Source organism: Carassius gibelio, chromosome A20 (genome assembly GCF_023724105.1).
Source record: "Carassius gibelio isolate Cgi1373 ecotype wild population from Czech Republic chromosome A20, carGib1.2-hapl.c, whole genome shotgun sequence".
Classification (NCBI taxonomy): domain Eukaryota; kingdom Metazoa; phylum Chordata; class Actinopteri; order Cypriniformes; family Cyprinidae; genus Carassius; species Carassius gibelio.
Window position 1 is genome coordinate 13,965,476 of NC_068390.1, and position 16,962 is coordinate 13,982,437.

Consider the following 16,962-nt stretch of genomic DNA (forward strand, 5'->3'; position numbering starts at 1 on the left):
AAAACAGAATATTCATAGTTGCATTCCCAGTTTATGGCTGCAGTGCATCTCCAGGTTTCTGTGTTCTCGTATTGCTCTTTTTGGCTGGTTATTATCGGGTGTCCTGAGTCCCTTGTGCTTTGCTCCCTCACAGGTCAGGAGTTGGAGTGACTGGCTCGAAGCAGACCATGTTCTATGTGGAGGTGTCTGAGGAGAATCGTGTCGGAGAGGGAGGAGGTAAACCCCAAGAGGGCGAATTGATCGAGGTGGTCAAAGTTCCCCTTCTGGAAGCCATGACCTTTGCCTTTGATGAGAGCATCCCTAAAACGATGGGTGTCATTTTCAGCTTCATGTGGTTCCACAGCAACATGTCACCGAAGTACAAGATCTCCACCAACGTGTAACATAATGGTTCCAAGCCATCCAGAAATACAAGTCATTGCATACATTTTTATATATAGTAATCAAAATGGTCACTAACTGTTAATTATTTTGTTATTTCTTACACTTTTATCTGTTTGTTGTGGTTCTAGCTATTGTCTTAAGCAGCACTTGTGTGCCATCCGCTGAAGAGGTTCATTGTGAGTTTGTTTCGTGTAACCGAATGCTTTGTTTTTAACATGTCAGGAATTTCAGCCAGCCATTTGAAATCACACCCCAGCCCTTAAAGACTTTGTAATGATGATCTATTCCACTCTGATTTGAGAGGGTAAGATCTGAAAGACTGTGTTGATATCAACAGAGAAAGAATCTCAGACCCGGATCATTCGTGATTGAAGCTGTTCTTTGGGGTCAGAAAGTGAGACCTCTAGCCATATTCCCACCAGTTTTGCTGTCAGGCCGGTCAGTAGAATAACATTAATTTTTTTAAATATAAATAAGCAAGTAAATAATCACAATAATTCATGTAAATTATGTGACCAACACACAGGCAGCTATACAAATGAGAGAACTTGAGAGCCACTTCTTAGAAAACAATCATTGACAAAGAAAAACAATTACGCTGTTGCATTTATCTCAGGTCCAAAGCTGACTTTGGGACATTCAGGGTTAGTGATGATGCTGAAAAATACTGAGGTGTTTTTTTTTTTTTATTTACATTTTTTGTTTGTTTATTGCTGCTTAGCATTAAGTTGATATTCTGAGTATTTTGCACAGAATTTATTCATGAAATATCTACTACAAAAACCTAAAGTGTGAGTACAGTGCTAGTGCTACAGGTTTAACGCTGCTTTATCATAATCATCATAACTCTAACATTGTTCTGAATTCTTTCAGAACTTATGGAATAGAATATATTAGGGGTGCATGAGCTTGTCTGCTGAAAAATGTATATTTTCAAATACCATATATTGTCAGAGGACTGGTACCTCCTGAAGTCACATCAGCAAAGCACACTGACTTTCTGAAATCCATTGAATATGATACTTGAAATAATTTATATTACACTAGCAGTTTACTGTATGAATATATAGAGTGATGACTATAAATGCTTGATTATAATCAATATCCCCTTAATATTTTCCATCATACCTCGAAGATTTGAGAGGCTGCTTGTAATTTCAGTTGCAAAGATTTTATCAAAGTGAGCTGAAGCTTTCTGAATCCGATTGTCACTCTGTTGTAGGTCAGTTCAGATTGTCTTATGCACAAAGCATTTCCTAGCTTAATTTCAATCAATTGATTAATCAGTCAGTTGTTTTTCCTAAATCTTGTTGGATTAATACTTTTGTGAAGGCACAAACATTTATTAATACTATCTTTGTTTTTGTCATGAGTATTATCAGTCATGTTAAATTAACAGTATTACCAGCTGATTTGAACTTATTGTAAAGAATTTCCTCTGTCCTATCACTGTACTCTGTAGTTTATATTCTATTGTGATTGTTTATCAGCTTAATCAATACTTATGGTCAGTGTGCTAATTCACAAGTTACTATGGTCATATTGTTGTGGAAAAAGATGAACAGGTTTGGTCCACAATAGGAGTGTTTTTAAACTTCAAGCACTCCTTTTAAAGTATGCAAATTATTAGAATTATGCATTTGTTTTGGAAGCATTATTTCATATCACAATGCCTCAGATATGATTTCCTCATTTTCTTAATCTCTTCTTAAATTTTTTTTTTTAAACTTGTTTGAGTGTTTTGTATGTTTATATCAGGATAGGGCTCAATTTCTTTTCAAAATTAAGAAATTGTTGATTTATTGTCATGTGCCACTTTTACTAATGCTTGATTTTTAAACTTGCTGATCATTTTCATGTATGGCACCTCAAATATATATATATATATATATATATATATATATATATATATATATATATATATATATATATATATATATATATATATATTTCAAAAATTAAATACTGCATGTGCACTCTGTATTACATTGATCTGCATTAAATTTAAATTAATAAAAAGGTTACTGCCTTAGGTCATGGAGTTTCTCTTTGTGTCAGTTTCAGTAGGTATCCATGCAAAATTATTATACATATGCAAAATTTTAAGTGATGTAATGACTGATTTGCTTAATGAAATCCAGAACTTTCTTTGGGGTGCCGATTCCAAAAATTGTGCATGTTTTGCTCTAGCATGTCACAGTTTTCCACAAAATATGTGCATTTATATTTCCACTAAATATTGCTTCTGACAACCATTTTTAATGTGAAGAACTATTGTATTATTCCTTAATCATTCAAAAATCTGCTACAAAAGCATAATTCCTATCTTCTTTTACATTTACATTACATTTGGTCATTTAGGACAGTAGAAGCAATCAAAACAAAAGAGCAACAATATGTAAGTGCAAATGACAAATCTCGGTTAGCCTAACACAGTACATGTAGCAAGGTATTTATATATACACACACATACAGACAAGGAAAAACAAGTAGATAGAAGAAAAAAAATATAAGAAGAAGATAAATAAAGTAGAATTCAAACTCACATCATTAACACATCTCTTCACACTTCAAACAGAAAGCTAATGTTAGAGGGTCAAATAAAGATGGAAAAGATGTGTATGAGTCGTTTCTTGAAGATGGCTAAGGACTGGGATTGACATGGGCAGTTCATTCCACCTGGAGGGAACATTTCATTTAAAAGTCTGTGAAAGTGATATTGTGCCTCTTTGAGATGAAGATTTGAGCAGAACGCAAGTTTCTGGAGGGCACATAACTCTGAAGTAATTAATTTAGATAAAGAGATGCAGAGCCAGTAGTGGTTTTATAGGAAAACACTAATGCCTTGAATTTTATGCGACCAGTTACTGGTAGCAAGTGGAAATTGATGAACAGAGGTGTGATGGCATTATTTTCTGCTCATTAAAGATTAATCTTGCAGCAGCATTTTGGATTAATTGTAGAGGTTTCATAGAAGTGGCTGGAAGACCTGCCAAGAGAGCATTGCAATATTCCAGCCTGGACAGAACAAGAGCTTGAACAAGGAGTTGTGTTGCATATTCTGAAAGAAAGGGCCTGATCTTCCAGCAAATGCAGGACTGGGCAGTTTTAGCAATGTGGTCTGAGAAATTCAGCTAATCATCTATCACAACTCCAAGGTTTCTAGCTGTTTTTGAAGGAGGTTATGGTTGATGAGCCTAGCTGGATGGTGAAATTTGGATAAAGTGATGGATTTGTTGAAACCACAAGCAGTTCTGTCTTGGCAAGGTTGAGTTGAAGGTGATGGTTCATCATCCAACAAGAAATGTCTATTAGACATGCTGAGATGCGAGCAGTTATTGTCGGATCATCAGGATGGAATGAGAGGTAGAGTTTAATATCATCAGACAGAGAAGAGAGGTGGTCCAAGAACTGAGCCCTGAGGCACCCCAGTAGTTAGATGTTCCGACTTGGACACCTCACCTCTCCGAGTTACCTTTAAGGACCTATCTGAGAGGTAAGACTAAAACCACTGGCATGCGGTTCCTGATGTGCCATTTTTCTTAAGAAGTAGGGTTATATGAGCCTGTTAAAATGTTGAGAGAAAAACACCAGTGTGAAGCGATGTGTTAAGGATGTGTAGGTAACAATGGCATGAGAAATGGCTTGAAGGAGATGAGATGGAATAGGATCAAGCAGATAAGTAGTATGATGATTGGAAAGGATGAGATTAGAGACTTCTGCCTCAGAGAGTGGAGAGAAGGATGAAAATGAGTGTAGTCCTATGACTTTTCAACAAGATTAGAATTATTTGTTCAATTCTCAGCAATTTTCCGTGTGTGTGAATATTTATGAAGACATTACTTTATACCTAGTACTGATTTTCAAGGTTAGAATTATGGCCAACAAGATTCAGGAATTTTTATAATTTTTTATTTTTTATTTATTTTTATTTTTTTTGTACATATTACCAAGGTGTATTCTGCTACATCCAAACAACAACAGATTGTTACAGATTTTGTGGGATAAAAAACTATAATGGAAAGTTCTCATTCAGTTCTCTTTTTAACTTAGTGCCATCAAATTAGGTAACAGGCCTTTGTTGCATATCAACTTATTAGCATTAAGCTTAATTTATAAACTTGTTTATTTAAAGTTGTTTGACGTTATTAGACTTTATTATTTGAACAAATTTTCCATTTCTTTTGCCAATAGAAAATTAACCTTGAAACTAGTAAATAAAAGAATCGTTCTTATTTTGGAAAGAAAAATGTAATAGAAGTTCTTAATTGGTTAATAATGGGCCCATGTTGCAAATCATTTTTTTTTTTGTTTTTTTAAGTTGCAGGGCTGTAATATATTCAAATAGTGTCGAGATCCACTCCACCTGCCCCCATGTCACTCTCCTTTCTTAGGTCCCTCTCATTACCACATCTTTTGGTTGCAATCTGGCTTTCATGTGCCAAACGACCGTGATGTTTTCATCCAAGCTAAGGGACAATTCATCAAGTCCTTCTCATCCAGAGCTCTCTAGGGATCAGAGTGAGCTCTTCGTCATGTAGAGCTTCGAGAGGAGTTGAGTTGTCTAGGTAATGTTTGTTTTCATCTCTGCTCTTTTTAGGCACATTGGTAATCATTAGACAGCTTTACTGACGGATGTCCAGGGCAAGGGATTGTGGAGGAGGGACAGGTGGTTGGGTGAGGGGGTCACAAATAATAGCATTAAGTAACTGAGTGCAATTACCACCACTTCGCTATAGCAACCGCACGCCTCACAACAAGACACAATGAGTGTGATCTGTGAGGCAGGGAAAAGGAGAAGATATGGCAAGGGCACTTAAGCATGTTTTCTATGCTTCTTGATTTACTGATGGCTTTGTTCAGGTGACCCAGAAAGGGCTTGGGCACTGTACGCAGACTGAATACATTATCAATACAAAACAGATGTGTTAAGCCCTTTTTTTGGCTTTTCTTGTTGTGTGTTTAATGAAATGAGCTGGGAACCACTCAAGAGATGCAATGATTATTTCATAGTACACCCTAATGGGATTAGCTTGCTAATAGAAATTAATGGTGGGGGTGGGACACATTTACATAAAGATTTTGCCTCAGCTGTGTTTTCTTTCAGGTGCTTTTTTTTATTAACCCTGTGATGCCTGGCATGAAATAATTGATCATTAGTTTGGAATGATTCAGTTTTTTCAATTTTATACAAAATATTAAAATAAAAAAAAATAATAAAAAAAATAATAAAAAGTTTGCATATGTGTTTTTGTTGACTATCATATTTGATACATTGGTCTTTTATGCCTTATATAGTGAAAATATAGAGCTCATATTTGAATTATGTCTTTAACACCAGTCTAAGCACAATGGATTATGAACATTCAGATAAGTGTTGTCTTTGTGAAGCCTGGCATCAGTTTGATTTGCAGAGGGAAACTCATTTTACAATAAAAATGATGTGTGGGAGGCAGAGTTGTGCTGCCTTGAGTTTGGAGCCAATCTTATGATTTTTATTTTTTTATTTTTTTATACTTTTATCAAGCACATATAATTGTGACTTTATACCTCAATTTATGCAACTTTATTGTAATTATGACTTTTTTCTCATTATTGTGACTTTATTTCACATTGTGACTCAAACTTCATTTGGCAATTACAGTACCATTTTAATCATTTTCTGAGGCAGACACAGGCTATGTTGTGTAAACATTACTAACGGGTCTCTTGAGGCTGTTGATTTCTTCAGTCAGTTAGTATTTTATAGTTTCACATAATTTAGATTCTTGGTGAGTTGTTCACTCATTGTTATTCTTCACTGTCAGTACTTTCATAAGTCATCTTGCATGGAAAATACAATTTATTAACACAATGTTCATGATGAGAAGATGAGGTCAAAATTTCAACTTGAACAGCAACTTCTAAATTTCATGCAGTTTCCAATCTTTCCCATCCCTAAAGGAAAGGGCACTTCCATTTCCCTGAAGTCTTGATCTGTCATCACTCCCCCATCCTGCTCCACACACCAAGTGCAGCTGATAAGATTCAGTGTAGATAATGCAAGCTTAATGCATTAATGGTGCTGCTGAATGTTTTTATAAACTTGCCCATTCTTGAAGTCAACCACGGGCTTCCTCTAATGTGCCAGTTTTGCTTCTTGCAGTAGGCCACCATAGGACTGATTTGCTGTGAGCTTCAGTGGGGAATATTTAGACATCCTTCAGAAGCTCTGTCACGCCAGGCAGTATGGTAATTAATTAAGGCCTGTTGTTTTCTGTTTTGGGCCTTAAAGGTACCTGTAGAATGATGGACCATATTGTTACTTATATGCAAGAAACCACAGTCATATTAACATAAACTTACAGCCCACTGAGTTTGTTTGCTAAGATGACTTGGTCTTTAGTTGCCTAATGTATCACCATTGCACATGTATCCCCTTTGAAAGCCGCCTTGGAATATTTATTGTGAGAAAGTACGTAAACTGAAACATTTCTAGCATTTGGTGCAAATCTAGAGAAAAGTTTCAGTTTTGTTACATTATCGCATTTGACTGTCTTGACTATGCAACTTGCCTAAGACAATATGAACCCGCTTTCGCTCTCCTTAAAAAATGTAATAAAAAATATCGCCCCTTTAATAGCAAACTGTAAACAGTCTTTTTCTTTTATTAAAAGCAAACATATCACACAACACTTTCAAAAACAGTTTCAAGAAAATACCAAAAAAATAAGGTTTTTGAGAAAGTGCGCAAGAGAGAAGCTGTTTTGATTGGCTGTGTTAAAGTGATTGATTGCTTCGAGCCACACCCCACTCTCCGGTTCAGTGTGGACAGACTTGCAGCTGGAGGCTGAAGCCTCTTATTGTCACTCCTGTTATGGAGCACTGTGTGGTAATTGTAATTGGTGATTTTGAGCACACATATTATTTACTTAATGTGAATTTTATCAGTTCATTCATTTTCTTGCTTAGTAATTGCATAAAATGTCAATAAATGAGGCTAATTGTGTAGAAGTTCATGTTCAGATGATACTAAAGCCAAGCTAAGTTGCTAGAACCTGTACTTGTAATCAGTGCACATGAGAATGGCGCTGTCAAGGGATTGTCCTCTCTTCCTGTTATTTCCTCCTAAGGCTAACCACTCAAGCATAGCCTGTGGCATGAACTCTTAAGGTAGTCTTTTTGTTGTTATATCCCTATTTACCATCTGTCAGTGTCTAAAGAATTATTATCAAACTGTATAATCATAGTATTTTGCATCTGTGCATCAAAACTACTCTTTTAATTCTTTAGTATTAATTGCATTTGTGCCTTTGGAGTAATTATCATATTTTCATTTGGGTTTTCATGGCATCATCATCTGCTTTGCCATCATCATTTTTCAAATTGTCCTGTTGAGACTGGTCCTGGTCTCCAATAATTCCTGCTTTCACTTTCACCCTGCTTCCAATGCCTCGGGGCATGATACTCGAAATCTGACTTGTAAGTGATCATTTGTTTCATCTTTCAAGCTACACCATCTTCTTAGCATCTCATGATCAGCATGTGGGTTGTGTTACAGATAAGGGCTTCTTTTTCCATCGCCCTTGGCTGTTGATCACCTACACTGAGGTGCTTGTGTTCAGATCTTCCTTAAGTATTTTAAGTTTGCTCCTTACTGTAAGCGAAGTCCCTTGAGGTGTATTGCATTGATATGGATGCTGTAAGTTCCTGGGATGAGGCACAGTAATGTACTCATACTGTACATAAAGATGTTATCATTGCAGACCTGAAAGCTGTGTTTCTTGGAAGTGGTGGATTTTATGAATCGTGATTTGACCTTAAACCACCTACAGTATTCCTCAAAAAATTCTATAGTACAACCAGTGCAGCATGAAAAACTTGTTGCCAGGGAACGAAATGGTAACAGGTCATGGAACACCCCCTCAGGGTTTTGTTCAGCGAGATGCAAGTCTCTCTGTTAGTCTGTTTGCCTCTCAGAGCATTTGCTAACCTTCACTATATCTTCTCAAGGGCTATGGTAGTATTCTTCATCAACTGATCATCAATTATTGCACTTGCAAGCACATTTTTACCCATTTTGCTTTTATCAGTGCACATAAATTGCATAATGCACTTTTATTAACTTGCTCATCAATACGTTCCAAATGCAATGATGAGTTTTTTTTTTATTTTTATTAATATTAATTTTAATTTTTTTTTGGGGGGGGGGGGGGGCGCAAAGGCAGCTTAGAAAAATGTTATACCACATTTGAGCCAAATTATACATATGTGTGTGTGTTAAAAGTCTTTAAAAGATCCGTCCTTTTGTATTGTGAACACCCTTATTTGACATTGTCTTAATATCTGGAAAAAAGAAAGAATGTAAGCCTCATTTTATCTCACAAATGTCTTTTTTTTCTTCTTTTTTTATATATAAAAAATATAGGCGTAAAGAAGCTGACTTTTTTTTTTTTATCACGTAATTCTGTTTTCTTTGATGCGGTACAAATTTTATCTCACAGTTCTAACTTATTTTCTCACAATCACAAGTTTATATTTCACAATTCGTTTTTTCTTCTCAGAATCGCAAGTTTACATCTCTCAATTATGAATTTATAAATCACAATTATGATTTTTTTTCCCCCTAAGGATTGCAAGATAAAAAGTTGCAGTTACTTTTTTTTATCTTGTTGGGGAAACAGGTTTATGTAATAAAAAGTTAGTTAGCGTAATGTAATGTTTGCAGGTAATGAGAAACCCTACCATACACCACACAAGCCCATCACAACATGATGTTTCCACTATGTCACTACTGATGAAATAGTAATGAGCTCCTCTAGTAAATGGCTCCCAAATTCGTCCAGAGTTTTGCCAAGCACTTTCATATGTAACCCAACACATGGACCTCTTACAGCTTTTCCATTGTGCTTTAGCGTGAGAGGCCATCTGTGCAGCTGGCTATGGTGCCTGCTCCCTTTCTCAGAACACTCCCAGGTGTGACCGGCCCTTTGAAGAGCAGGGAGCATTGTGCCCACCTCTGGAGTTATGACTGGCAAACAAAGAGCAGGAGGAGACACAATATGATTCCAACACACTGTCCATCTGTATGCTAATGAGAAATGGTGTGCACACAGGGGCAGTGATACAGGATATGGCTGCCCACACCGTGTCCTGAGAGGCTTCTGACTTGGAAATGGTGGTCACCAAACATGGTGTGGCCAACAGGTCTCAAATTTTTGCTTTGTTTTTGTGGTTCGGTTTCTGAATGAGAAATTGTAGCAGATCCCTGTGAAGGAATCTCATGGATGATGGTGTCAAAATACTCTTAAAGGGATAGTTCACCCCAAAAATAAAAAATTCCCTATGATTTACTCACCCTCAAGCCATGCTAGGTGTAAATGACTTTCTACTTTCAGACAAATACAATCTTAGATATATTTAAAAATCCATATTTAAAAATGTATAAACCGTAACCTCTAGCTTCCGCTTACTGAGAGAAGGTGTTCCAGCGGATGATGTAGGATGTAGGTGAAGCGTAAGCTCCGGTGAGATGTGACGAATGCAGAAGCACAGATGAGAAAGCAAAACAAAGCACTGTTGAATTAGAAGTACAAAATGGGCATTTGTAAAGAAAAATGTTGGAAGATTTCGATACAAGCCAAGAGGAGACTAGTCTCATGTAGCACTTCAGGCTGAAGGTCTGGAATCTATGGCAGCTTTGATTGGCCAAGGCCCGCCCATGAGGCCATTTGACCGACATGTCAAACAACCAATCACAGTTAGTTTCATTCATCCATCATCACGTTTCGAGGCGTGGAAATTTTGCCATGAACACAGACCGGTGTGTAAAACTCTGACATATTTAAAAGATTGTATTTCACATACTTTTGAAAATCTAGCATTTATTTGATCCTGATAAGCACTCGTTGTCACAGTTGTAAACACTAGGCTTTCTTCTTTCTTGAGGGGGTTTGGAACCGGAATCTTTGTTTCCAGTCGGAACGTTAAAGAACGTGACAAACACTTCTTGCGAAAATCCTGTAGAATTCAGCCAATCTGCTGAGGACTTCACTCCTGAAGCTTTTCCTTTTTTGTGTGCCATATGCATCAGACGTTCAGCCAACAGTCCATGGGCATGATGTCTGAGGCTGAGACTAAGAGGAGACAAACTTGGGTCTCACAAGACTAGCATGTTCTCACTGGAGATTAGGCTACACCTATGTCCTGCATCATCTGCTGGAACGCCACTATCTAGTGAACACATGTAATACAGTAAGCAGAAGCTAGAGATTAGGGTCTATAAAGTTGAAAATATGTATAGTTGTCTAACACAGACTTCTAACACAAAAGTCCTTTATTAACACCCCAGAGCCTTGAGGAGCACTCTTTATGATGGATGGATGAACTTTAATGGACATTAAAATCTCAACGCCTATTCACTGCCATTATAAAACTTTGAAGAGCCGGGACATTTTTTTAAAGGTATGTTTATGGGTTCTTTATGCCTTTAATGTGAGAGGACAGTGGAGAGCTGACAGGAAAGTGTTGGGTGGAGAAAGGGATCGACATAGGACCTCAAGGAGGAATTGAACTCATGTCGCCATGAGCACAGTTGCACTATATTTTGACACACTAACCACAAGTCTATCGGCGCCAATGATCCAGGGCATTTTTAATATAAGTGATTGCATTCATCTGAAAAAAATAACGTCATATGTTACGTGGAGTATAATCAATCTCCATTTTTGGGTGAACTATCCCTTTAAGCAGTTCCCTTCATCTTTTAATGAATAATAATAATAATAATAATAATAATAATAATAATAATAATAATAATAATAATAATAATAATAATAATAATAAATGCTGCTCGTTCTTTTCATAAAATAGTCCTGAAAAATATTACAGTGCAGCACAACTGTTTTCAACCTTAATAATAAAAATAAATGTCTCTTGAGCTTCTCTCTCTTTCTCATATATATATATATATATATGTGTGTGTGTGTGTGTGTGTGTGTGTGTGTGTGTGTGTGTATACATATATTAAATTAAAGTCATTACGGACCAAAATATGCTTCTGAAAAATACAGTTGTTGTTTTTAGGAACTGAAGCTCCGGTGAGATGTATTATGCCTTTAGGCCAAGTATTCTGCTGTAGATAAAATATAAAACTATTTTATAACATTACTATTAATAATTAATCATTTTAATCAAAGAAAACAATTGTGTTCAAATAAATGCAGCCTTGATGAGCAAGACACTGAGAGAAACAAAACATTTTGTTTATTATATGTTTAGAAAAATATGTTTTTTCCCAATTAAAATAGTCCAAGCATCTTAATAATAAATATAAATAGATAAATAGATAAATTCTATAGCCTCTAATGCATCTAATTATCTTTATGTCATTTTTATGCAGTCATGTCCTGGTAACTGTACTGTAGTTTATGAAGGGGTCACTGTATTTCTCATAGGAATGATGCATGTTTCGATACAGAGTGTGGCATATGCTTATCGTAGATGCTGTAGATATTTATGAGGCTTCACTGACTACATTGTCCTACTGATCTGTCTCCTCCAAAGTGTGCTTCTTTCTTTCTCTGTCTTTTTCTTCGGCGATAGGCAAGAAATGAGTTTTGATTCCACAGTCTTCACTGTGTACTCTTAGACTCAGTGAACCCTCTTTGAACCAGTGGACGGATGTGGAGCTTGGAACGGAGCAGAATAAAAAACAAGCAAACAGCGGGATCACCATTCAGACTATGTTGTAGGATATCCTGGATGAGTGCATGTTGCTGCTGTTTTGGGGCAGCCGAGGCATGTAGAGTTTGATATGCTCGGCTCTCATGACATTTAGAAGCCAGTGTGTGATGTCATAAACAGGACGGACATCCTGGACATTTCTAGCCCAAATATAACCACTTCGCATATGGAAAAAATGTCCTTATGAAGTGGAAGTTGATACTGCGTTTTAGAACATAATAAGACAACCATGAGCTTCAGGTGTGATTATTACAGAATAATAGTCTCATAAATCTATGGATTAGGATTCATAAATAGCACACCTGGAATATATAGTAGATAATGAATGAATAGAGGCAAGTAGTAAATATGAGTTGAGAATGGGACATTCAAATACTTGAGATGGGGGATGTGGATGACAAACAGATATGTGCCCCCCTTTAATTAATTGGACAACAAAAGAATCCTCTGTGCAGATGTATTATGTCTTTAATGACACAAATAGCACAGGCATGTCCCTGCATTCTACCCTCTTCAGAGACCCAGATGAAACGAGGGTGAAGAGTCTCTTGATTACACACAACTCATCAACATGCTCAAGTGAGCTCTAATTATATATTGTTAGCATAATTTATCATCAATTGCTGCTGCTCCTCATTAAACATGTCCAGGGTGAATTCAAAATTGTTTTGAAACAAATGTGCAGCTACATTATGCACATTATTATGTACAAATTACATTAGAATATTACTGAAGTAAATTATCTATCTATCTATCTAGGCTGCTGTGAACCTGTGAGTTCTCTTGGTACAGATTGTCATGGTTGATTGGGCCCATTGTATAAGGTCTAATTGTAGAGATTATTGAGCAGCACAATCTGCACCTGCTCCAAAGGAGTGAATCAGTCGGGGATGTGTCAGGTCATTCTCAAGGGCAGACACAAGAAGCTTACACACTGCAACTTGTCATGCTTCTTCTCTTTACATTAAATCCGCCCATTATTCTGGATAACTTATTTGTTCCTACACCGTGAGACATATCTGAAGCATTGTTTTTACATTTAAACTTGATTTCAATTTGAGCACTGAATAGTGTATCAAATTCCCATTTCCTAATATGTAATTATTATATATATATTTTTTTATTTCACATAATTTGTAAGCACACACTGACTGAAGATGAGCTCTGTCTGTCCTAAGATGTATTCCTTGTTTAGCTTACAAGGCTAGAGGAAGTAATGTTTCCAGGGAGATAAGACGACTAAGCAGGGATCAGTGATCAGGGTGTGGGGAGTCTCAGCTCTGTCAGGTGTCGGATGCCCTCATGTTATGCACTACTGCAAATATGCATACCACTTTTACCATTCAAGAGGTCACAGAGTGCTTGACAGGGATTTGACCCCTGAAAATAGACATTATTTTACAATTTGCTTTTTACCGTTCCCATTAGTACGTACAATAACATTGGGATTCTGAAGATGAATGTTACCAATAGCAAATGAGGAAAAAATACTTAAAATATATCTTTTATGTCTTCAAGAATTAGGCTTTGGTGTCCAACAGCTTACTAGAACTGTTTTTGGAACGTGAAGTGTGAGATTCCATTGAGAACATTTGATGCCATTTCCTTATTCTTCTGTTTGCTCTTTTGAAGTTATGGGAGGTTAAGTAGATTATTTCAGATTTTTCAAGCCACATATAATTGATATTTTTTCCCCTTGATACCTTTCTGCTGTAACGCCTCATTGAAGCCCATCTGTTCTCATGAAAACACATTTGTTATTATGGACATGGGCTACTGACCATTTACTGACAGCCTCTTGAAGGGTGTCACACCTCCACTAATGACATTAGTTAATGCCCCCCCCACCCCAAAGGTCAAGAAAATGGAAGGCATAATCTGTTTGTTTTTTTTCCTTAAAGGTAATGTACTGTAATAATTAGAGGTATAACTTTTAATTTAACTTAAAATATCAAAGTATTTGGGCGTCTATAAAATTGCTTTGGAAATGCATTCAGATTCAAATGTGCGCATAATAATCTGGTGACTGGATCTCATGTACAATTAAATCCTCATGAACAAATTGTAATTCAGTTACTGAGTATTTTGCAGTTACTTTAAAGATTTATATGGGGAAATAATTTTACTGATAACAAAAATAGCAATATGTGTTTTTTTTCTTCTTCATCAGATCTCCTAGAAATATTCTTCTAATAATGCCTTTATTTGGAAATGAATGGTGGACACTTGTTTTGCCATGCTTCATGAGTCCAATATGTTAACTTCAAACTAAAGGAGAAATAAAACTGGTAGCTGGAGGGGGCACCGATATATATTATGAAGATCATTTGTGAAAAAATACAGGAAGTTCTGTGTAACTTGATACAAAGGACCCAGTGTCTAGCAGCCATTAAATCTGTGTGATTTTCCTATCAATAATATCTCACCTCTGGGAAATCTCCTTATATCACATTTAATTTCCTGTACTTGCTTTACAGTAAAATTGTAAGCCTATCGCTATGGAAACAAGCTTCAGTAATAAGGTCATGCATCAAATATAGGGATGAGAATTGAGCACAGCAATTCAAAAAGAAAATGGATCCCACAATTGATTTATAACCTGCCAGCATGTACAAATGTTGCTATTTGATTCCCTGTTTTTTTTCTGCATGGCTGAATCATGCTGTCACTTTAACATATGGTTTTGTCTTATCAGAATTGCAACAAGGGATTCATTATTTCCTAATATCCCAGTCCCAGCTGCTTTTTAGGAGGAAATGAATAACTAACAATTGTAAAAGCCATTAAAGTGGGCCAAGGCCATGACTGGAGATAGAAGGGAATCAATGCATTGGCCATCGGTTTATATGTGAGCCCTCAAAGGAAAAGGCATGAAATATGGATGAGGGAAGCCACCAAGACACGCCTACCAGCACCAGCATCTCTGTCCGGCTGTCCAGCCGTCCCTTCCCCCTCCGTCTCCACCACAAATCTGCTATTACTCACCCATACCTTCTTCCTCTTCCTCTTCCTTCAGGCTCCCCCAGCCCACCCTTTTGTGCCCAGTTATGACAGTGTGTGAAATATTCCAGCTGAAGTGAGTTTGCTGTTTAAGTAATCATTGCATTTATCTATGGTATGCCTAGATATGGCATTGAGAGGGCATTGGGTGGCGTAAGAAAACCAAAGCCTGTTCGGGCACACTGCCTGTCTGCATAACTTCAAGTGCTCACAAAAGCATGCAGCCTGCCTATTAATACAAATCAGGATCTGACATACTTTAAAATGATGGAGGAGCTCAGTACTGCTCATTTGTATGACTCCTTTATCTGACACACAAAATGCAGGTCTCTCAGCCTTTAATAATGAGACATGATATAAATCAGGTGTGATAAATAAGGTAGACAAGCAAAATGTGGAGTGTTAAGGTATTATCAATGACCAAGTGGCCTATCAGCCTTGCCAAGCTGGTGTTCAGCCGGTCGGCATGCAGATCTCCTGGTTTTACTTGCTGAAAAGTGACCAGAACTCCTCTACAACCAGCCCCAAACCATCTTATGCTGGTTTAATATGTTTTTAGGCTTGCTTTTAAAAGTGCTTTTACTCACCCTTGGGCCATCCAAAATGAAGGTCATTTTTTTCTCCATTGGAACAGATTTAAAATAATAGCATTTCATTACTTGATCACCAATGGATCATCTGCAGTGAATGGGTGCCTTCAGAAAGAGATTCCAAATGTATCACTGGAGGAAGCATTATTATAGATTATGAACTCGTATTTTAGCCAGAAGCTATGTTTTAAAGTTTGGATTTGGATTTCTTTCTTACAAGCATACCGGATCTTCACTTCCAAAGATGTTAAATGTTGGACTTGAGTTATGTGAATTGTGGATTAGTGTGATGTTTTATATGAGATGTTTGGACTCTCATTCTCATTCTCATTTTTGAGCAAGTAATGAAATGCTAAATTTCATCAAAATTATAATTTGAAGAAACTCATCCAGTCTTGGATGGCCTGAGGGAGAGGGTGCAGCAAATTTTCATTTTTGGGTGAACTATTCCTTTAAGATGTTTTATACTTGTTTCTTTCCATCAAGGATAATTGAGAACCACCTTAGGTACTAAGGTTATTAGACTTTTAGATTATACATTTCCCCCCCATAAATAATCTAAATTTAAAGGTTTTTTTTTTTTTTTTTTTTTTTTTTATGTCTGTTTTCTTTCCTTTTGGGATCTCTTTTTTTAGGTTGATGTACAGTAGAGGGCGCTCTCACCTGTGTCAAATCACACAGGCTGAGCACGCATCAGGACAGGAGCGAGGATATACAGGTTTCCTGAGGCTCGGACTACTTTACGTGGATTTGTGTTTTTTACATTATATTTTCAAATGTGAATTTCAATAAAATGTTAAAATACTTCGTTGACTTGATCAACAGTACACACAATACTACTAAAGAAATAATAAAATAAAGTGTCTGCATTGCTAATAAAAATATAATGACAATTTTAAAGGAAATATAATCAAACATTAAGTTAATATAGTATTATGTCAATTTAGAATACATGTTTCCAGCCAACGGGATCATGTTTTAACGCTTAAAATTCTAAACTTTGTTACATTTGCTGTGTGTTTGGCGCTGAATGTATTCAAAAAACATTCAAACAATAATATACAAATTCTTTAATTTTACTGTTACAAAAATGTCAGAATTATTGATGGAAAAAGAACATGCGTTGTGAAACAGTAGTGAAATAGACAGCGTGAGTTTTTGACAATGCTCCGCCCTCGAGTGGCTATTGGCCAGACGAATCAGCAGGCGGCTTTGTGATTGGCTCAACCAGCAGTCAATCACGCGAGATCTCCTCCAGGCGTGT

General features: G+C 36.6%; 1 protein-coding gene across 1 annotated transcript in view; it reads left to right on the top strand.

The window, feature by feature from the left end:
- The window catches only part of LOC127938918 (uridine diphosphate glucose pyrophosphatase NUDT14), a 37,278-nt gene extending 34,758 nt beyond the window's left edge, over positions 1 to 2,520 (top strand). The window contains exon 5 of the mRNA XM_052535835.1: positions 134 to 2,520. Within this exon, the coding sequence (XP_052391795.1) occupies positions 134 to 383 (250 nt within the window). The 3' untranslated portion in view covers positions 384 to 2,520. The remainder of the gene's footprint in view (positions 1 to 133) is intronic.
- The last annotated feature ends 14,442 nt before the right edge of the window (positions 2,521 to 16,962 follow it).